The 22,904-nt window shown below is 35.1% G+C and overlaps 1 protein-coding gene across 1 annotated transcript; it reads right to left on the bottom strand.

Annotated features, from left to right (window-relative positions):
- Nucleotides 1-4,533: 4,533 nt before the first annotated feature.
- Nucleotides 4,534-19,183, bottom strand: LOC126723779 (E3 ubiquitin-protein ligase KEG-like). The gene is made up of 16 exons (XM_050427575.1): nucleotides 18,376-19,183; nucleotides 16,529-16,897; nucleotides 16,226-16,453; nucleotides 15,548-15,673; nucleotides 15,105-15,441; nucleotides 14,856-15,013; nucleotides 12,581-12,738; nucleotides 11,784-11,905; nucleotides 10,354-10,488; nucleotides 9,094-9,218; nucleotides 8,756-8,860; nucleotides 8,402-8,635; nucleotides 7,130-7,466; nucleotides 6,818-7,006; nucleotides 6,418-6,723; nucleotides 4,534-6,299 (listed from the first exon to the last, which is right to left on the bottom strand). Exons 1-16 carry the CDS (start codon nucleotides 19,065-19,067, stop codon nucleotides 5,061-5,063), a joined length of 4,860 nt encoding a protein of 1,619 aa, XP_050283532.1. The 5' UTR covers nucleotides 19,068-19,183; the 3' UTR covers nucleotides 4,534-5,060.
- Between the last annotated feature and the right edge of the window lie 3,721 nt (nucleotides 19,184-22,904).

Raw genomic sequence — 22,904 nt, 5'->3', positions numbered from 1 at the left:
GGATAGCAACCTTCTTAGCTCCAATGAGGGTATGTTGCAAACATGGACCACTATGTCGTCGAACCATCCAAACACGAAAAAATTTGTTAAATAGCACCTGACCAAACTTATTTAGTTATGTAGCACTTTTTTGAAACTCGAGTTTATCAAACTTGAGTTTCAAGTGAAACTCGAGTTTCATGCATCATGTTTGATCAAATTGCCATAATGCTTGGAACTTGAGTTTAACTTGGAACTCGAGTTTGACAAACTCGAGTTCCAAAAAACATACTACATAACTAAATAAGTTTGACTCGGTGCTTTTTTCCTAAATATTTTTAAAAAATTATGCTATTTGGCAAAATATGCCATCCAAACACAATTTTGGCATTTGTCCCTCTCAAATTTGTAAATATCACTAGTTTGGGTTGTACATGCGAGGTATGTGCTGCCCTTTTAGTAAGAAAATTAAGATGTAATTTTCATGGGATGTACAAAGTCATGTACTTAAATTTAAAATAGCCTTTTAACATATTAATATCTATTTACTATGACAATTTCTTAGAACCTAATTGCTAAATGTAATATCTACTCACTAAAAAATTCTACTAAGAATGATAGTGAATGTCATTATCTTTCAACAATAAACAACTAAATTTTGATAATACATTGTCACAATATAAAATTTTTTCCAATGAATGATAATATATGCTACAATTGAAACTCTTAATCAAATGAAATACTTGCAATCATCTACAACGAAAATTTTGTTATCCATGCATACTTCTCTCTTTATTTTCTTATTTTATGAGTATAACTATGATATTTAACTTACTTAATTTTTAATATGATAAACCCTTTTAAGCAAGAAAATAAATTAAAAAAGAACAAGATAACAAAAGACATATGCCATCAAAGTTTCCATTAGATAAAATTACAAGTATAGAAGATTTAAACTTAATAAATTAGTGTTTTCTAGGTAACAAATAGAACATCATATATCATCATTCTCACTTTCTAGGCATGACTACCACATAAAATCCAAAATACATGAAGAAAATTTTTGAGACATTAAAATTTAGTGGGGGTGTAATTTAGACATTGCACGATAGAATATTCTAGAAATCATTAGATTTCGTTAGGGTTTATCTAAGAGTGTAACAGTTGGGGTATATACTACTTTGCAAAACATAAAGGAGGAAAATTTTCAACTATAGTTTAGGGAAGGAATGAAACTACCCCAAACATAACGGGTGAAGTGATTTTTGCCTCTCTTTTTTTTTTTTTTTTTTTTCATCATCATCATCATCATCATTATTGTAAGAACTAGAATTAGACCCTCAGCCCACCAATAATGGATGATGGCCCAACAAGCCCAAAACAATATATTTGTTATAGAATAGACTTTACAGGGAAAACGTCTTAGCAAATTAAGTATGGGCCTTAACTGACTAGATTCGTACCAAGAAGACAAGAAGACACAATGTAATAGAAATAACACTCCTTGGTCAGGTCCGAGGATGAAGTGTTCTTATATTTACTCAAGTTTATCTAAGTACAAGATGTTCTTTTTTCTTTTTTTTCTTCCTTCTCAGGTTACATGCCCCTTTTTTTATCGGAGTCTTTTCCTTATATAGTCCTTCCATCCTTCATCCCCACCTTCCACTTGTTGACCTTTTAGATGATCTCTTGGATGTTTATCCCATTCAAAACCCCTTGGAAGCTTTATGAATAGTTGTGAACTGAGATATCACTGTTCAGGTGTCATTTTCACATAAATGCGGCCAATTGGTTAGGTGCAAAGCATTTAATATGGTGGTAGTAGGCTTCTTCCCAAATATTTCTTCCTTTGTTGTTGGTTACCTTCCTTGAAGCTTATCCACAAAAGGAATGATTACCTTTGTACAGCATTCCCAAGGTGGTTGGATTCCAACCTTTCACAATGCTTTCCCGAGGAAGCTCAGCTCCTTGGGAATTATCACCAGTTTGTTGTTATACTTGTCCCCAGCTCGTTGATCCCAAAACTTGATAAACCTTACGACCATCCTCGGGTTTCTAGGTGTCCTCAGGCACAGCCCACGGCCCAACTCATTTACTCGGCCTACTTACCCTCACAATTATTATTATTATTATTATTATTATATGAGTGTGTATGTAAAACTCTGTGTGTGTGTTTTTTTTAACATTAAACAATGTGTTAAAAAAAAGTCAGCCCAGTAAAAATGTGCATAAAACAATGAATTTTAACTCAACAAATTGACTAATCCAAAAAAAAAAAAAAGTTTAGTAACACAACAAAATTTCACTATATTTTTACAATACCTTTATTTTTAGCTATGATGGGTCCTAGTCTATTATTTTATTATTTTATTTTAGAGTAATGCTATGTCCACAACATTTTCACAAAAAATCTTAGATGGTAAATTGTTATTGGTTTAAACTGTGCATTTAAAATACAAACAAAAAGCCAATTGAAGAAAATTGTGCTTGAAACAGTGAATTTTGGCTCCCCAAATTTTACTAAACCAAAAAAGAAGTCTAGAAACATAACAAAATATCACAATATCTTTTATTTCCAGTTGTGGTAGGTCTTGGTCTAATATTTTATTTTTTACGTACACAATAATTTCATGACAAATCTTAAGTGGCAAATTGCTATTGGTTTTAAACTAGAACCACCCACTTTAAATTGTGTATTAAAAACAAAAAACAAAAAACTAGCACAAGAAAACTGTGTGAAATAATGAATTTTGACACACCCAAATTGACTAAAATAAAAAAGAAGTCTAAGAACACAACAAGATGTAATAATATTTTCACAATACCATTATTTTCAGCTATGGTAGGTCTTGATCTGATATTTTATTATTTTATTTTAGAGAAATTTTACCTTCACAACATTTTCACAACAAATTTTCGATTACAAATTGTTATCGGTTTTAAACTGGGCCTATTATTGATATTACTTTTTTATCTATCAAAAAAACCTTGCCACTTAGAATTTGTTGTGAAATTATCGTGAAAATGTTGTGAACTTAGCATTTTTTTTAATATTTTATTTTGATCTATAAAGAACTGAGATCTCAGCAATTGTAAAAATATTGTGATAACAACAAGATATTATAATATTTTCACAATACATTTATTTTCAGTTGTAGTTGATTTCAATCTTATATTTTATTATCTTATTTTGAGCTATAAGAAATTAATACCTCAATAATTGTGAAAATATTATAAGAATATTTTGAGTTGCAATATTGTGTTAGCACATATAACTATTAAAAAAAAAAAATAAAAAAAAAGAGCATAAACCAAGCATACTATGAAAAAAAAAATAAAAATAAAAATAAAATAAAAAAGGCCGGCTCAAGCAAAAGGGTGAGTTTTGCCTCATCCAATTGAATAAATAAAAAATTACTGTAGATTGAGGCTATTGGCATTTTTATATAGTTGGTAGAAATGATTGGTAAGCACCATTGAAAAGTACATGAAAAAAAAAAATTGAATTTCCCGAAACATTTCGATCAAAGTCGAACCCATATTGGCCTAGTGCATTGGCAAATTACATGAGCACCAAGATCAACACTGTTGGATTTGCAATGGACAGTAACACCAAACCTTCACCCAATTCATTATACACGTCAATATGTTCGGCTTTTGCAATCATTATAAACAGCACAATCAAAAGCAATAAGAATACGTTTCTATGGAATCCACTCATATTGTTTGTTTGTAAGCTGTAACTGGTGGGTGAACATTAGGGTCATGTGGTGTGCTCTCCTTTTTATTTTTTTCGAAAATTGAGGCACCTAATGAGTTTGTCTTGCACTAACTAGTAATTACTAGCATGATTATAGGCATTTATATCTTTGATGATGTTCTTAAAGAAATTTCCAAATATAGTTTCAAAAAAAAAAAAAGAAAAAAAAAAAGAAATTTCCTAATATGAACCTTAAATTTTTTAGTATCCCTTAAAAATCCTAAATTGTCTTCTAAATCAAAAATTGGATGACCAAAAATTTCTCCATTCACTTATTTGATCTTTCCTCCTCATATAATTATATGTTCTATTAAGAATTCTTTATACATGATGAATTAAAAAAAAAAGTAAAGTAAGTTTAAAGGGGAAAAAAATAAAATAATTAATAAGAAATGAGAGGTAAAATTTGAATCACAAGTATGGAATATCACAAAAGATGTTATCACTTATTAGTTTTTATCATAGAAGATGTTCTTACTTATTACCACTGGTTATCACTCATATCCCTTTAAAAATTATAAATTAAACTGAAGGAGTATGTATCAATCCATGTAATTTGTTTTATAAAATCCATGTAACTTGTTGCTTTGATGACATTGGCTGAATAGGAATGCTCATATTCTCCTTGTTATTCTTAAAAATTTATCAGTCCCACCTCAAACCCAGTATATAAGCAGCACGAGATGCAATTTCTTCTCCATAACTATTCTAGGCTTCTAGTTTTAGCTATCTTCTGAATTTCAAACTGAGATTTACTAACCATGAAAATATATGAAGAGATATGAAGACAGCAATTTGCTTAACATGAACATATATACAGAGATACGAAGACAAATATTTTCCCCACCGGGGATAGATAGGTTCTCTCCGCAGGGAGACCGTGCCACTGAACTGCAAAAAGCTAAACACAACAAATGAGCACCCTAACATACTCATAATCTATATAGAATTTTCTGAAATGAGAGTTGTATATTTACATAACTAATTGACTACGTATTGTGCCTTTTTTTTTTCAAATACAAATAACAATGATCGCCTACAAGCATGGTAATCTACAGAACCTAATTTAAGACAATAATGTATTCAGCCCACCAAACAGGAACCACCCTGCTGTAGAAGCTCAAGGTCATCAATCATGTAATTAAATCATACTGCAAATGCACTGGCCTCTATTTTTGTATGTATCATTTAGGCAGGATGAGCTTCTCTGCTAATATGTTGTCATAATTTAAAATCCATCTTTGCACTGCTCTGTAAGCTTGATGAGGCCAAATCGTATCTTCCATCTAAAACATCCTTTAATTTAGTACAACCAAAGGGTTTACATTTCCATTGTATCCCTACTGGAGCTTTTGTCAAGAACAATATCAGCCGGGTCTCCAATCCAGGGCCGGCCTTCTCTCCATTTAAACTGAATTCTTAGCTTCCCATTAGCATCCACTCCAACTACCTTCCCCTTACTAGCATGTGTCTCCATTCCCCAACCCCATCTCGGGGTTACTAATCCTTCTCTAAATTTGACCGTGTCACCCACTTTAAATGCTCTCACCTTCTCCACCTCCCATTCCTTGCATATCCAAGGGCGCTCCATAAAGCAAAATGAGACCCACAGCTCTCCTTCCTCCAAGCGGAAAACCACCCCAACACTCTTGTGAGTCACTTCTCCCCAGTGGTAAACTGGTGTTGCCACAGATGATTTGACCCTTACCCAATCTCCAATTTTTAATACCTCTTCCTCCACCAGTTCCACTTCTGATGGGTCGAGCATCCATGCCTTTGAGCCAGCAGGAGTGTGTGTTCTTAGTTTTCCATCTGCATCAACTGCTATTATGGAAACGATGCTAGCATGTGTATGACCTGACCACCCAAATCGTGGATTTTTTACATTGGTCTTCACTCTCACCCGTTGCCCAGTTTTAAACCTATCCACTCTTTCTAGCTTGGCAGTCTGCCCTGCCCATAATTCTGATTCCCCACAGAACCCAACAAGGACAGTGCCATCCCATACATCTTTTTTATACCCTAGTCCTTGTACAACACCAATGCTTCCAGGTTGCAGAGATTTCCATTTACTAGAATCATTTTTAAGTTTTACCCATTCTCCAACCTCAAACATCTCCTCTACCTCAAAATCTGCAGGATCTCCTCTCCACAAACCTGACAAATTGAAGAATGAAACTCTTATTTCTCCATCAGCATTTACAGCGGTTACGACACCTCTTGAATTGGGGCAAGCTTCTCTCCACCCCCATCTTGGTTCTTTCAATCCAGTACGGAACCTAACGTGCTGCCCAATTTTAATGGGTGAAACCTTTTCAACTTCAGTGCAGTGAGCAATGAACCTACCCGTACGAAAACAAGAAACCAGCTCTAAATAAGAATAATCCTGTATGTTGTGCACTACTGCTACACTGTCTCTCCCAACACTATTCCATTCATAATTTGGTCGTGTTCCCATACATTGCTTCATCCGAACCCAGTCACCAACTGCCAATCCTGATAACCTTTCTGCATCACTTGGAGAAACTTTCCAAAAGCTCACTCTGCCAGCCACTCTTACCTAGAAAGATATTCCAAACCAATACCAAGAATTTAAGAGTCAAAAACTCAATACCAGCAAACCCTACACCAAAAATTAATAACAACAATAAAATTATAAGAACAATAAGCATACTCACATTAAGGGTCCCATCCATGTCAATCCTTGCAATTTTCCCTGAGGTAGATGGCGTTTCATTTGACCATCCAAGTAATGGCTCTGTGATAGATGGCATCACTCGAATCTCTTGCTCCACTTCAAAAGGTGACACCTTCTCCATGTCTGTCACAGAGCATGAGAAAATCTTGCTTCTGAAACAAAATGCAATTCCCATATCACCATCCTCCTCCAAGCTACGAATTATTCCTATACTTGTCCTGTTGACATCTTCCCACCCATATTTTGGAGAAGGTACTGAAGCTTTGACTCTAACCCAATCACCAACCTGCTCATTTTGGAACAGGGAAAAAAAATCACTCACCACAGACATTTCCGTGAGAGCTTGAGTGTACAAGTTGGGGCTCAGTAATGGATATTACCTTGAAATCCTCCACCTTTTCCATGTCTGATGGATCAGCTTTCCATGGTATGTGCCGATTTGGTGTTTCAATTATCAGGAGACCATTACTCTCTATGTCACTTATTTTTCCAACACTATGATGCGTCTCACCGTCCCAAGGAAATCTGGGTTCTGCAACAGATCTCTTTACACATACTTGGTCGCCAATCTGTATTAATACAAAACATATTAATTCTAAGAAAAGCAAGGTTTTTCCGTGTGCATGTAGCCAGGGTGGTGGAGGAGGTGTAAAAATCAACTTCTATATAAAGAAAAATAATAATTTCCTTACCCTAAATGGGCTGAACGACTCCACTTCCTCTGGTTCACAAAGCCATGGGCTTGCTAAGTAGCTAAATTCTATCAGAAGACTACTATCAGGTCTAATACCATACACTACCCCAATACTGCCTGGGGTCACAGCTCCAAAACCATGCTTTGCGAAGGGAAGATTGTGACGAACACGAACCCAGTCACCAACCTTGAACTCTTCAACCCTTTCAAAATCTGCTGGATCAGCTTGCCATCCCCTAGATGCACCAGTAAATCCAATACGTATAATTCCATCATCATCATCAACACACAGGACAGTTCCAATGCTGTCACATGATTGTCCACGCAACTCATACCTGACAACATGAAAGTATATTCTTTAAACTTTGTAATAGTTAAAAGTGCACATGATGTCAGACATTATTCTACTACAATAAGGTTTTAAAGCTAAAAACATAGCTGATCTTTATAAGAGGTAAATGCATATATGGAATTCTGCCTCTGCCAGCTTCATGACTACAATGCTATCTCTTAGTAAAATCATTACTTAAGCATCACAGCTAGGATTCCTTGGCATCACTCCTTGGAAAGGGCTGCATCACATAATATGTAATAGCAATAGTAGCCGAACTCTTCTTAAACATAATATCAATAGAACTCAAGACACCTGATCCTAGTAGAACTTGGACATTTTGAAAACCTAATAAAACTGGTACTCCTTGAGCTTATACCACTAAGCCCAAACTAAATAACTAAACTCAAACAAAACCTAAAATAAGACAGAATGGACCACAGAACAGCCCATGTCCGGAAACAAGGAAAAAGTCCCACAATACTTAAATAAATAAATAAAACTAAAGAAATCTGACCAGAAACTAATTGATGCTAAAAGAAAAGACATGACAAATAAACACATGATTTGCTAGAAATTCTATTCAAGCTCCCAAGAAGCCTTGGCATCATCTGACATGTGTCAAATTAATACTTGGATATTAGAATTAGCTTTAAGATGCTTTTTATAATGTAATTTTTAATGGTTAAAGCCATGGTCCTCCGTTGCTCAATTTTGTTTAAGAAAGATAAAAGATGTAAAAATAATCCACATTAAATTATTGGGCAAGATGGTGGATGATGCCTTACTGTATTTGTAGCCCATAATTCCTATTAATTACAGTTTTCTCATGACAAAAAATTATTTGCAAATTTCAACAATGACTGTACCAGGAAAAGAATGACCAACCATGAAGCATCAAGCTTAAAATTTTAAGCTAGTTAAAGTAATGTATCAAACCTTGGCTTTTCAATGTCAGCTTTGAGTCGCACAAGCTGTCCCCTTTCCAAAGAGAGAACTTTTATAACTTCATTTGCTAAGACATGAGCTAACCCAGTGCAAAATGATACATCAAGGCTGTCACTGTTTTGGACATACTGTACAAAGCCAACACTCCCATGCCTTGCACCTTGCCAACCATGTGCAGGGGTTTCCATGCTTCTTTTAAATTTCACCCATTCCCCCACTTGAAATCTAAAAATATAAACCAAAATACAAGATAAGTCCCTAAATTTAACATGCTCTAAGGAGCTTAGCAATGATACTAGTATATCAAGCATCATCCATCAATTTTCAAATTAATACTGTACTCACATTGTTGGAGACAGATGAAGTCCCTTATTCATAAGTGCTTCCATAAGATCTTCAGAAATCCATTCTCGTGGTAGGGCTTCCAATAGATCATGCAATGTCTTACCACTGTAACCAATCAGAAACATAATAATTTAACAGTTATTTAGCACAACTCAACATCACATTTGGTAACAATGCTTCAACTATATACGATTTACTTGAAATTAAATACATGCCAAGAATCTTGATAATCACTATTTGGTGTTTTTTTTTTTTTTTTTTTTTTTTAATGGCAAGAATCTTGAGCATTGCCTTGAGAAGAAAACTGAATCAAACACCTCTAATTAGTTAATACTTGCCTGTGGTTCCTTACTTCAATGGCAGCACCTGGATACTGCAACATAACTACAATGCACTCAAGACATTCACGTATCAACTTCGCTGCATCAGCAGCTATATGAAAAGCATTGTCACCATCGTCATCCTAATATCATCGTTGCCAAAAAAAAAAAAAAAAATCAGTTCATCCATTTTTTAAATAAAGAAAAGAATTCATTTATTTAAAATTTAAAAGTGCGACGAGGCATGGAATCTAGTACATGGGAAATGAATAAAGGATAATTCAAAAAGAAAAAACAAAGTGGAAGTTTATAAACAAGCCATATGAAATGCATACTATAGAAGAAAAGAAATTCAAGCTCTCATGCAAGGATAAAAGTATACATTTGACATATAAGATTTTGCTGAAACCACGCAAGGTCTTTTATTTAAGATTTCATCATTTTTTAAAAGGAAAAAAGGGAATCAAGTTTAGCTGAAACTACGAAATTTTGGAAATAAGAATCCCAAGATTTTATAAAAGCTATTGTTGTATAATTCAGCCTTCTGCCAGGTAATCACAACTGATCATAAGACAGTTAACATCTGACCAATAATTTGCAGTCACCTTTGTTTAACATCCTTAAATGATTCTACATTGTGAAATAATTCAACTGAAGTGAATCACTAACATAATTAAAGCAAGAATTTTATGTTACACACCAAATGGGACTCGCTAGATGGTGAGTCCCCTTTTTGTTTTTGCTTTTAATTTTTTTCTTAGGCTGAAATGTTCTACACTGCTGGTTGATTCTTCTTTTATGCTAAGTGAGTGATACTATATTTGCAAGGAACAAGCTTACTATAGCTGAGTACATTGACCTCAGCAGGACACTAGTAATATAAACGTAACAGCTATTTTGAAAAAGAAGGGTTTAAATTGCTATCTAGAGAGAGAGAGAGAGATTTCTGTTACATGCGACAAGCATAGTCATTCTTCACATTTATTACATAATTCTCATGAATTGTAAAGAGAATCAAGAATTAAATTTATTTTGTTAAAAATAAACATTTATTTTTTGCAGGGGATGTGAGCATTTTGGACACATTTAGATATTCATCCAATAATTTGGTTAAACTCTGACTACATACACAGGGAATGTGAGCATCTTTACCATCTTTTCTAGAAAAACATTACAAGCAACAAAGATTAAGTTTTTGCTAAATTGCATAAATAAAGGAAACATAGTTATCAAAAAATAATAATTGGAAACATAACATTTAGAAATATAAGGACCAACCTGCAAATTACAATTTGCACCAGCTGACAAGAGTAATTTGACACATGGTTTTGCACCTTTTGCCAGTGCCAAATGAAGGGGTATCGTATTGTGCACGTTCCTGATGTTCACATCAACTCCAGCGTCAAGAATAATCTACACAAAGGCAAAGCAACCACTTTGAGAAAAGTTTACAAATCGAGTACCACAAAACACATTATGCTGAAATTTTAAAAGCAATTTGAAGAAAGAAGCCATGAGCTGCTTTCATTTTAATTTAAGTGTTAGGGCTATTTCTATAATTTTCAGCTTTCTAGCATGGGCTAGCTCCATTGGGTTTTTGTGCGTGTGTTGAGGAGAAAAAGGGGGGTTTTTGTGTTGGGGGGGGGGGGGGGGGGGGGGGGGGGGGGGTTGTGGGGGGTGGTGTTTGTTAAGGTTCAACATTATTTATGTTATTCTAATAATTACCTAGTATGGACTGAGAAGTCAAAGCCCATAGAGTTCAAGACTACAAGACCAACATGCGTCAAGTGTGTTTATTTTTTCATTGGTTAGTTATACACTCACCCAGTGGGTATTAAACCCACACGACTGGTGTCACTTTAGATTTCTAGAATCAGATTTAGTTTTAATCCATTGGTCATATTATGGGTTTCTTAAATTAGAGTTAGGTATTAGGTGTTTATTTATATGGATGTAATGAATTTAATTCCATGGGCACATTTTGCTAAAATATCAGAAACTATGAAGCTTCAAATTCAGGGTTTTTTTTTTTTTTTTTTCTGCTGAGGTATAATGCCAAGGAAACCCTAGGTGTGATGCCTAGAATTATATTTTTTTTCTTGTCTCTCTAATTTCCAGCAATTCATCCAGCCTTCAAGTGATAAAGCCCAACCTTAATTTATCACCAACAGAATCCTGAAATCCTCAGAATAAAGTACTGACAACCCATCTATCATTCACCTCAATCCCTCAAAACAAGTCTATTGTTATTCCCAAGTCACAATTAATAGCTATGAACCAGATTTTTTATTTATTTTATTTATTTTTTCTGTTTTGGACTCCAAAAAACATATACATCTTATTATTCCATGATTAAACCTTAATCCAGCCTGTTCTACCTCAAAACCCTAACCCAAACAACCCTAATTTCCCTCAAATTCCTATGCCAGGGAAAAGTCCAGCAACCAAAAGTTATGTTACACTCTTTTCCTGCCAAACAGTTATTTGTCCAGTAAATTTAGCTTCCAACCAAACTTCAATAAGTGTTTGCATCATGTATCTTGTCAGCCTTATTTCAAGATTCATGAATGATCCAGGAAAGCTCCACTTAGCTAAAAGAAATCCTATGCTATCTTTAAGGCAGAAATGTCCTTAAGTACATTTATTAACTTACGCCACGACATATACTAAAACAAACATAGAGATGGTGAAGAAGCCCATCAAATCACCTTAACCAACTCAACATCATTGGCCATGGCAGCTGTATGCAACGCTGTTCGATACTGTTGCGTGTCTTGGGCAGTTGGGTTTGCTCCAGCTGCAAGCAGTATCCTTACCAGCTCTCTGCCCTCTACACAGAATATTAAATAGACATGTAAGTGATACAATATTAAATACAGAGTAAATGAAAAAAACCCTCATCTCATACACAGCACCTAGCAGTTGCTTAGTAGAAAGAAAATGGAAAAAAAACTTCATATAATATATTCATTCTGATGCTTAATTCAACTAAAGATAACAAGAAGCATGTAAAATTAACTTTTTTTTTTATTTCATATCAAAAGCTGCAAGCACCTATGGCTAAGCTCCAAGAAACCTCAGTTTCAGTGGAGTTGAGGATTCAAAACAGGGTAGCACTCATCCATTGGGTTTCATCTGTGGCTCCAGTCCTTTTATTACTTGGAGGCTGACAGGAAGCGGGGAAGACCATAAAAGAAATTTATCAGAAGTTTTCCCCCAACACTAAAAGGAAGGCAAGCCACAGCTTCCATTGCATATTAGATTAGCACACATAAAACACATTACTTGTTCCATCAAGATTTGTTACAATAAGCAAAACAATGTAGAAGAGAGCTTATTTGAAGACAGCAAAGAAACCTCTATAAATAAAAAATAAAAACATTTTAAGTAATTTGTAGAACTTAAGAGGAAAGAAGAAGGCTCCAAATAGAACTTGATAGAAGGCTCAACAACATAAGAATTTAAGAGTGTTCAAAAACAGCAAACCGTGTCAAATCACTTTTACCTGTCTCGCGATCTTTCTTTAGAGCAGCTGCCAGACATAGTGCAGTCCCAGCTGGACTTGGAATGTCGATCGCTTCAGAAATCTCTCTGGGTGATGTGATTTCTGCCCACCTCTTAACTACAGTCACATTTAGAGTTGCTATACACAAGTGTAGAGGACTGGGAAAAAAAAAAGGTAAATATCAAAATCTAATAGTAGGAAAGACCAACAAAATGAAAAAAAAAAAAAAAAAAAAAATTATAATCAAAAATATTTATTCTATTAAAATCCCTAGAGCTAGCATTGTTGTTGTTTTTTGATGGGTAATATAAACTTTTATTAAAATAAATTTTTTTTTAAAAAAAAAAGAAAGGAAAGAGGAATCTAAGAAGTATACAGGTATTTTACCCAAAGATTCCTTATGGAAATCATCTAAAAAGATAATCAATAAAATCATTTAACATAGGTGGTCTACTCGGATCCAGTGACAATCGATAGAATAATGATTCTATGAGTTGAGATTTAAACCCCTGTACAGATGCTCCTTGATCTTCAAATGACCTCCTATTCATCTCCCCCCAAATATGCCACATTAAGCAACCATGAAACACATTCCATACTTTATTTCTGAAAGTTTTTGGACTATGTTCCCAACCTTGAAGCAGATCTTTCACCATCTTAGGGATTACCCAATTCACTCCAAAGACTAGGAATATTAAGATTCATAATTCCATAGGACAATGAAGTGGTAAATCATCCACAGTTTCCTCACTGTTCTTACACATGACACACCAATTTGCCAGCACCATGCCCCTCATCACTAAGTTGTCTACAATAAGAACTTTCCCCAACTTGCAGACCACAACAAAATACCAGACCTTGTCAGGGATTTCAAAACCTCAAGATTTTCTATATCTAAAGTTGTGAGTATTGCCTTTTTCCATTAGATAAACATGAACAGAAAACCTCAACCCCCCCACCCCCCCCCCCCCCCTCTTTTTTTTTTAATAAGTAAGATTGAAGTTTTATTGGAAAAAGAGGGTTCTTCTACATAGTTTTTATTTTCTGTTTTCTTTTTGTTGTACATATTTTCTCTGCCTACTTCATTTTCCTAATGAAGTAGTTTTCTATTAATATAATTCTTCTTACCTATCAAAAGAATTGGGAAAAGAGGATTACTTCATGTTCACAATGATGAACACAAAGAATCTAATACAAATAATCAAACAAAAAACCTAAGAGCTCAAAAATGGAAGTATAATGTGCAAAACACCAAGCCCAAGCCCACTTGAATAGGCTAATTATGAATGAAGATTTCGGTTACTCTATGGATCACTCAGAGTCTTCAAATGTGAGAGAATTTCATTCCTTCCACGCTAACCACATCAAACATGACATCTTCATATTTCAAATGTCTGACGAATGTTTTCCAAGTCGATTCCTCCAACCAAATAGAAGGTATATTACTGTTAAAGGCATCACCCATTGAACCCCAAACATCTGAAAGACTTCACAAAGCATACACAACATCACAATGGAGAAGTGGTCCACTATTTCCCCACCGCTTGCTCAACCACTTTTTATCTATCAAGTTCAGTTTCAGCTCTGATTCTAACAAACCATTTAGATGAGAAAATTCTTGTGAATTCTGGTGTATAAAATAAAGGAAAATTGGTATCTTCCAACATGGTTGGGAAATGAGATGATATGACAATTGATAGTTTTAGAAATTTTATCAATATTCTGGATTTTCTTGAACACCATCAAGCACTGTATAAAGATGAAGTCCCCCCCCCACCCCCCGCCGCGCGTGCGTGCTCCAAAAATAATCTCAACTGGGTAGAATTACAAATCAATCTTTATAAAGAACTGAATGATAAATCACAAATACCAATAAAATCACTACTTATAAAGCTATTAGCAACATGATGAAAAAGTGTACCTGATTCTCTATTTATTAAAATTAAAATATATATATATATATATATGTAATAAAATAAAATAAAGTGCAAAAGGAGATTCAAACCATGAACATGGGGACATCTTACAATGATAGGGAAAGGGGATACTCTTTGTTTTTCTTATAAAATTGACAATCAAGAAGAAATAGATATTATGTTCTAGATTTGCAGGTATTTTCCTATTCTACTAGCATTATAATATAGAAATTTTATGCATGCATAATCATTTAGAATCTTGACAAAGTGTTCCCTACTTAAGATAGGATATCATACATCACCATTTTGTTATTATATCCGTAAAGGCATATAGCAAGTTTCACAGCTTTGATTCTTACGTTAATCCTTTTGAATTCAGAGCACCCATTGATTTGCAGCCCCCATTTTCTAGTATTACAATAGCACAGTCCGTAAATTTTTTGGAGACGGCAATATGCAGTACAGTTTCACCATCATCATCCACTGCATTGGGATCAGCTCCCGCCAATAGTAATTCCTGTGATTGTCATGGAACATTTGAGAAAATATAGAAATAACATAAAAGGAGTAAGTACTCTTAAACCATCGCTGGCTAAGTGAAAACTTACACGCATACAATCCGGTTGCCCATAATATGCACAAACATGAGCAACAGATCGACCAAAGCCTTCCATTGACCTAGATATGGCATTAGCTGATTTTCTGATGAGAGCGCGTACACATTCTGAGGACCCAACTGCTAAAGCAAACACTATTGGAGGATTCCCATTTTCATCAGGGACATCCACATCCACATTTCCATACTCTAAAATAGCATCAACAATCTGAGGGCAACCCCGTCTACAAGCCAAGTGCAGAGCAGTTTGACCATCAGAATTATGTGCTTCCAGCAGAGAAATGATTGAACTACTATTATTCCCTGATGCAGACTTAGCAAGCAGATCCCTGCATATGCAGAGAAGAAGACATCAGAGGTTCTGAACAATGACAATGATTCTTAAGTACATACATATAGACTACAGTAAAGGAGTGTGTATCAAAATTGACTAACCTAACACCATCCAGATTCCCTTCAGATACAAGTTGATGCAGATGGTTGCTTTTAACGCTGGAAATGTCCAAAACAGATGTAGGGGACAGTTCCAACATATCTATTCCAGGACTGTTAGCTGGTTCGCTGGATTCCACAAAAAGAAAAAACAATAAAAACAGGTTTCATATAGCCAGAGTACACATTCTTTAGACTCAAGGTAAAACATAAACGCACATGCTCACACCTAGAGTACATAATTCATAAAATCCAGGCAAACAAAAACACATGGATTTTCCATCTTTGCAGCATATCTTCAGAAAACTTAAAGTGAGATAGTTATGTCAAAATAGACAAATAACATAACTTTCACATGAAGCCCTTGCATTTTGATCCTCGACCATTGATGTATCTTTCACGGTCCTATCTAGATTTGATGTTTTATACTCATTATGATTCATATAGTGTATTTAATGGACTCAATCACCAATGGTAGCACAAGACTGTTGGTACTTTCATGACATGGTACTCAATGGGTTCGTCGTTGCCCTGGCTTATGCTTCAGCAACTTCAACTACTCATTAGAATTTACCATATTCTTTTCTTTCTTTCTTTCTTTTTTCTTTTTTCATACATAAAGAATTCCAATGGATAAACCTTGAAGCATCAATAACAATGCAGGATAGTGAAATCGCTTACTTATTCTGATTTGCAGGACAGTGAGGTATTCGTTGCAGATGCCGAAGAAATATAGCAAGCATTGCATGAAATGTTGGTCTTTTTGATGCCTTGAAGTGTAAGCACTCACCAATCATTTTCCACAAATCTCTAGGAATCCCTACACCTACAACACTTGAGTATTGTGGAGGTGGCCTGCCTTCCTTGACAACAGCACGATAAATTTCTTCAGCACTTAAACCATCCCACCTGCACACATCATGTTAGGTAAGTAAAGAGAATTCTTAGGTCTCATAAGTTACAGGAAATTATAAAAACACATACGGAATGGAACCAGTGCACATCTCAACCAGGGCACAACCAAAACTCCAGGCATCTGATTCTGCAGATATATGACTCACATCATCCCTGAATAAGTGCAATGACTTCTTTAAAGGCTCCCACACCTCTGGAGCTGTGTAATGTGGACTCAACAATGTACAATCAATACACCAATGCATTTTTGAAAACTCAACCTCTGGACCAGGTCGAGCTTTACGGCAAGAAGGTTTCTTCAAAATTATTGGAAGCCCGTAATCAGAAACCACTGCACGGCCACTTGCATCCAGAAGAAAATTGGATGGCTTTAGGTTCATGCAAACAACACCTGCTGCATGGAGTTCAGCCACACCACGTGCAATGTCTGCCCCATATCTGCATCCAAGAAATTCAAAGAAAAACAATGATAACAAATAGTAACCAGTAATTTAAAGTAATCTTGGATGAATGGAAACGATAAATAAATATCTGTAATTATGTTTAGCAAAAAAAAAAAAAAAATCTGTAATGATGAGAAATGAATTTTGTAAATTTGAAGCAGGAATTCAATAAAATATTTTCCAAACAATTATAAAATGGAAATGACAAAAAACAGTACAGTAATTTATAATTGTAAAAGATTCCAGAACAAAATAAAATAAAAGGCAATAATTCACCAGCCAGCCATTAGCAAAAACTAGAAATTCAATGTAATATTCACACAAGAGCATTATGTAAAATTTCTGTCATAACCGCACTGAACAAAACAAATCTCTCAAGAGCTTCATAAAACTTTTTCTGCTAAAACATATCCTCCTTCAATCTAATATATAAATTTTATACAAAGCAAAAGGCACCTTAAACAAATGGCGTCAATTTTTAAAGTAACTATATTCAAAGAAGTTCATGTTAATTCTTTATTCTTCTATCTTCTCATTGGTAAAACTCTTCAGCTCGCAAATTTACAAGATCAAGAACAGTCCGGAGTCAAACAGGTATTAGTGCAAATTAAATTGTTCATGATAAAACTGCCAAGTTTTGAGTGAAGTATATTTCTTTTTATACAGGTTTTTTATCATATATTACCAATGTTGTTAAAACCAGGGTCCCAGACTAGTACAAATTTCAAAAGCTAGAGCCATTTATAGGTCCTAAATTAAAAAAAAATTTAGAACCCCAACTATAGTAGTATTAACCTTGGAACTATCCATATCTCCCTACACTGGGGCAAATGGAATTTCCTTACTTCCTCAGTATGGAAGGTGGATGGTGCCCCAATAATTGGATCCAAGCATATCCCCACCCCTACTGTTTTGTTATTGATTAGTGCAAGGCATTCACACTCCCTAAAAATTGTTGTGTTCCTATTGAAAAAAGCGATTTGGGATGCCATCTATGGTAAAAAAAATTATAATAGATTTTACGTCAGTGCACTGTTAACCTAGGAAGCACGGACACTGATACAATTACGGGTGCAACACAGTGACACAAGCAATTTCTGAAAAATTATAACATGACAAGGGGTACGGTGACACGAGCAATTTCTGGAAAAATATCAAAGCTGAAATTTTTGTTCCAGACTGATAAATTATTAGTTGGCCCAAAAACTTAAGCCATTACGAAATGGTGATCCAACTGAAATTACATTTAGAACACAACTAAAACAATCCTCACTAACTTTTATCCAAGCAAGCATGTAAGTGAGAGCTTTGTAAATAACCTAATTTACAAGTAACTTGGAAGAATAGCTATGCATAGCAACATACCAAAATTCAAAAAAAAAAATTCAGATCAAATCCAAAGGCTTCAAACACATAAACTAAGATCAACAATACACAAAATAAGATCAAAACAACGAAACTGAGAGCAATTACTTGAGGATTTGCTGAAGAGTAAGGCGGCCACCACTCCGTCGCATCTCCGATTGAACCGAACCGTAACATCTCTCCATAACAAGGCAGAGATGATCTTTCTCTCTCACCACTCCATGAAAAGCGCACACGTTTCTGCACCACACCGAAGCCAATCGAAGCTTCTCGAGCTCACCTTCCACCCAATCACAGTCCGCCACGTCGCCGACCTCCACTCTCTTCACCACCACCTTATGCCTACAACGCTTGCTCACCTTCCTCAGCTCCCCTAACCACCTCTCCTCCCCAATCGCCTTCACCAACCTCATCTCGTGATCCGAACACAAACTCCTCACCACTCCCGTCCCTCCGCCGCCGCCTCGGCACCTCGACGGCGACACCGACACCGATTCCGAGTCCGATTCATCGCCGCTGTCGTCGTCGTCGTCGTCATCGGAAGATAGTATGGGGAGGAGGGAGTAGTTTTTAGGGAGAGAGAGGACGGAGTTACCGAGAGTGGAGGGGTGGCGGCACTTAGGGCAAGAGAGAGTCGGCCGCGGCGGCGCCGATGCGGTGAACATGTGGGAGAGGCAGTGCTTGCAGAAGCAATGGCCACATTGGAGCAAGAGAGGCGCGTGCGAGTCGTCGTTGTACTGAGTCTGGCATATCGTGCAGCTCGGGATTCTCATTTTCGTCTTCGATTTCTTAGCCATCATGAATATGGAATTTTTTGAAAGATAGATAAAAACCAGAAACTTGAAAATTGGAGTGAAATGAGGAAGAAGAAGAAGATGAAGATGGAAAGAAGAAGTGAAAAAAGGGCGATGGTAGAAGTGGACTTTTTCCGTTTATATACGGTTCGAAAAATCTACGCTTTCGGTAGGTGGGCTTCAACCGTGTGTTTGCCACGACAGCAAAATAAAGGAGGAAATGGGACCCACTTTCTATTTTTGGTTTTTTTTTAATGTCATTAACATTGTAGAAATTATGCGATATTATTATTTTCTAATTACAAAATTACTTTTTTCCTGTAAAAAAAAAATTACAAAATTGATTATAGTCTAAGATTATAATTTTATTCAATATTATTAATATTATTATATATTTTGAGAATTTAACTGTCGGATTGTACTTTATTTACGTTATTAATACACCTGTTAAATTTTGTGTCAATCGAATATTATTTATTATATGATTTAAGATTATATTTTATGTATAATTTTAAACTAAAAAACTTACAATTTAAATAATTTATTGATAACATAACTATTGATCTTTAAATTTTTAGAAATTTTACAAATATGAAGGATATAAGAAGAAAATATAATCAAATAATAAATTTGTCAAAATTCATCTCCAATAAAAAATTATTGTGTAAGATTGTAGCATAAAGTTACAACTAATTTTATAACTAAATTTTGTCCTTAAAAAAAAAAATAATAATAATAGAAGATCGGAATCTACTTATGAATCACATAGTTTACTTATGAATCACTGTAATGTAATATAAGCTTTGTAAGCTTGTATGTGTCTTCAAAATATAAAATCTAAATAATAAATAACAAAATTCTGGCTCAAATAATTTAAAATTTTTATTTTATATATTTAATATTTTTTGTACTAAAAACACGCAATATTATTTATTTATATTTGATGACTCGTTTTCAAAAGCGTGTAATAAGTCCACAATGTGATCGCCACAAATTTTGAGTTTCTTGCATCCTGGTGCCTGCAGGTCGTGGTCGAGGAGGAAGAACAAGAATTGGTTGGATTCATTCAACCTGGGAAGGCATATATTATTGTACCTTTCATGACAATACAGCAAGAGTATGTGTATGACTTAGTCCAAGGTCTCCGTTTGCCTGTAAAATCTTTTTAGAGATATAATTAAAATAGTTTTTTGTCCAAAAAACAAGAGAAAGAGAGAGATAGCAAATGGCCAAGTATAAAATCAATTCCTTTTTTTTACCCAAAAAAAAAAAATCAATCGAGGGTGACATACATTATACATATTAACCTCGTCGCACTCACGAAAGCGAGGGTTTTTTTTTTTTTTTTTTTTTTTTTTTTTTTTTTATAGTATCATAATTTTTCATTCATTATAATTTTAAGTTTCCATATTTTCTCATTAATATTACGCATTTAGAATTATTAATATAACTAGTATGTAGCAAAAAAAAAAACTTGTGTTTTTATTTTATATATATATAATTTTTATTTTGATAATTTAATTTATAAGTGGATAAAGCAATTATAAACTCAAAAGGAGAGTGGTCTTATTTTTTAGGCAATATTTTAGTGCGAGTTAGAGTTGTATTTTTACTGGATTGTCTTTTAGTTTTGTCTCTACTTAAACATAAGGGTATATGGAAAATTTTTAACCAAAAAAATGAGGATCCCAAATATGAGAAGTCTCTTAAATAGTAGTATAGATAAATTATGAGGTTTAGGAAGAAGTGTGCAAAGACAATCAAGTCCTCCAACCTGAGGATGAGTTATATTTTTATTTTCATACAACAACCTGAGTTTTCAGGGAGTGTGCTAATCAATTGGGGCTAATCCTAATGGATGCAAAAGGGGTGTTCTTTACATAGACAAATAAATAGGCAAGGGCAAGAGGCTGAATTTTAGATGGATGGGATGTTGGCTAATTTGTCATGCATAGAACAAATAAAAGATGCAATGAGGTGGGAGAAGCTGGAATTGGTAGTATAAGCTTAAAACCAACTGGTTCTCTTTGGGAAACTTGGGCCTAGCTAGTGGAGGGGGAGTCATTCGAAACCACAGTGGGCACTAGGTGAAAGGCTTTACTCGATTCATAGGTGGATGTGGAATTGTGGGCACTAAAAAGATGGCCTGAGGCTTTGTGTCAATCTAAATTTGGGGGCGGTTGAAGTTAAGTTGACGCTAGGCTTGTTTTTTATTTGATTACTGAAACCCATATTGACAACTTACATCATGCTTCTCTTATCATGGATTGCAAGAACCTTCTAAACTAGCTATACCAAAGGGTGAAGCATTACCAACTAAGTTGATGATGACTTGACTAAGAAAGGAGCCCAAAACCAAGAAGATTTTGTTGTTTATAGTAGTCCTCCTGTGGATGTTGGTGTATTTCTGTTTTATGATGCTTTGTGATGATGCCGTAATATCACCAGTGAGCAGCACGATCCACGCTCGCTCCAACTAACAACCTGCAAGAAGAAAGAAGTGATCTCGCCGTGGGCACTGGTGTGGTGTCGACTAAATACCCTCCGACGGTCAAGTTAGAATTGTTCTCAACTCTAGAGTGCTAGAGAGGGTAGATTATGCGTATCTTGATTCGTGAGAGTATTGTAGCTTTTATAGTAGAAGAAAGTCGACTTCTCTTCCTTAGACTAGAAGTTTTTTCCTTATGGGAATCCCCTTGAGTAATCCCAAACGTGATGGACAAGACATTTCCTTGTAGAGGGGATCAGCGCGCATATTTTTTGGAATGTTCCTTGCGCTAGGTTTCTAGTTTCCTTGGAGACCACATGTGCACGCCAAGAGTATGGAACTGCTCTAGACCACTGGGCTCTACCGTTGCCGGCCCATGGGCTCGGATCTGTCAGGCCCAATGTCGTGAAAGTCCATTGAGCTAAATTTTGCCCCTTCACTTTGGGCATGTACTATGACAGGCTCTGGCCAAACTCTGTTATTTCTATTTAGTTTTTAATGTTATCCAATTTACCAAAAATAAAGAACAAATAAAAGATGCGTGTATCGCTGCATTCCCAAATACTGTTTTATATCATGCTCCTATGATCTTGATTCTTGGACACGTTGAAATTATTGCCTTTTAGGAAGAAGAGGAGAGCCTAAAAGTTGAGGCAATGTGGATGTTGCATCATGATTGTGGTGGTGTAGTAAGGAAGACCTGAATACTCAACATAAAGTAGATAGAAACACCAAATTTTTTTATACGCTGGTGAATAAAACAATAGTGAATAACAAGGTTTCAAGACTCAAGCTAGGAGAAGGGACAATGTAATTCAATAATTGGGGAAGGGAGATTTGAACCCTGAATGTTGAAGACAATAGGAGGTGTCAATCAGTTGTGCTACTCCTATACAAGGCATTTTGAAGGTAATTATGGATAATTTCAATGGAATATATATATAGAGAGTAGCATACACTTTTTTTTTTTTTTTTTTTTTTTTACAATATAGAAATTCTATTATAACTTAATCTAAGTGTATATGTGTGTGAAACTCCTTCTTAGAGACTTGAACTCCGACTTTTACCCCCCACACTTCACAAGCACTCATACTTATAGAGTGACCACCGCATCAAGGGTGAGCGGTGGTACATTCTCTATTATGAAACTTATTTGGAGTCAACTTCAAGCCATTGATATGCCTTGTTTAACAACAACAACAATCTCAGTCCCAAAATTTTGGGTTTTGATATGGATCATCAACAGACTATTCATGACCAATCACACATATTCTTTTGCATCATTCTATTATATTTGAAGTTATACACTATATTACCTCTTTAATTGATATGTCATTTTTTACTCCTTTATACTA

This window comes from Quercus robur, chromosome 1 (genome assembly GCF_932294415.1).
Source record: "Quercus robur chromosome 1, dhQueRobu3.1, whole genome shotgun sequence".
Lineage (NCBI taxonomy): Eukaryota > Viridiplantae > Streptophyta > Magnoliopsida > Fagales > Fagaceae > Quercus > Quercus robur.
The sequence above is the reverse complement of the archived record's forward strand: the minus strand, read 5'-3'. Positions and strand labels throughout refer to the sequence as shown.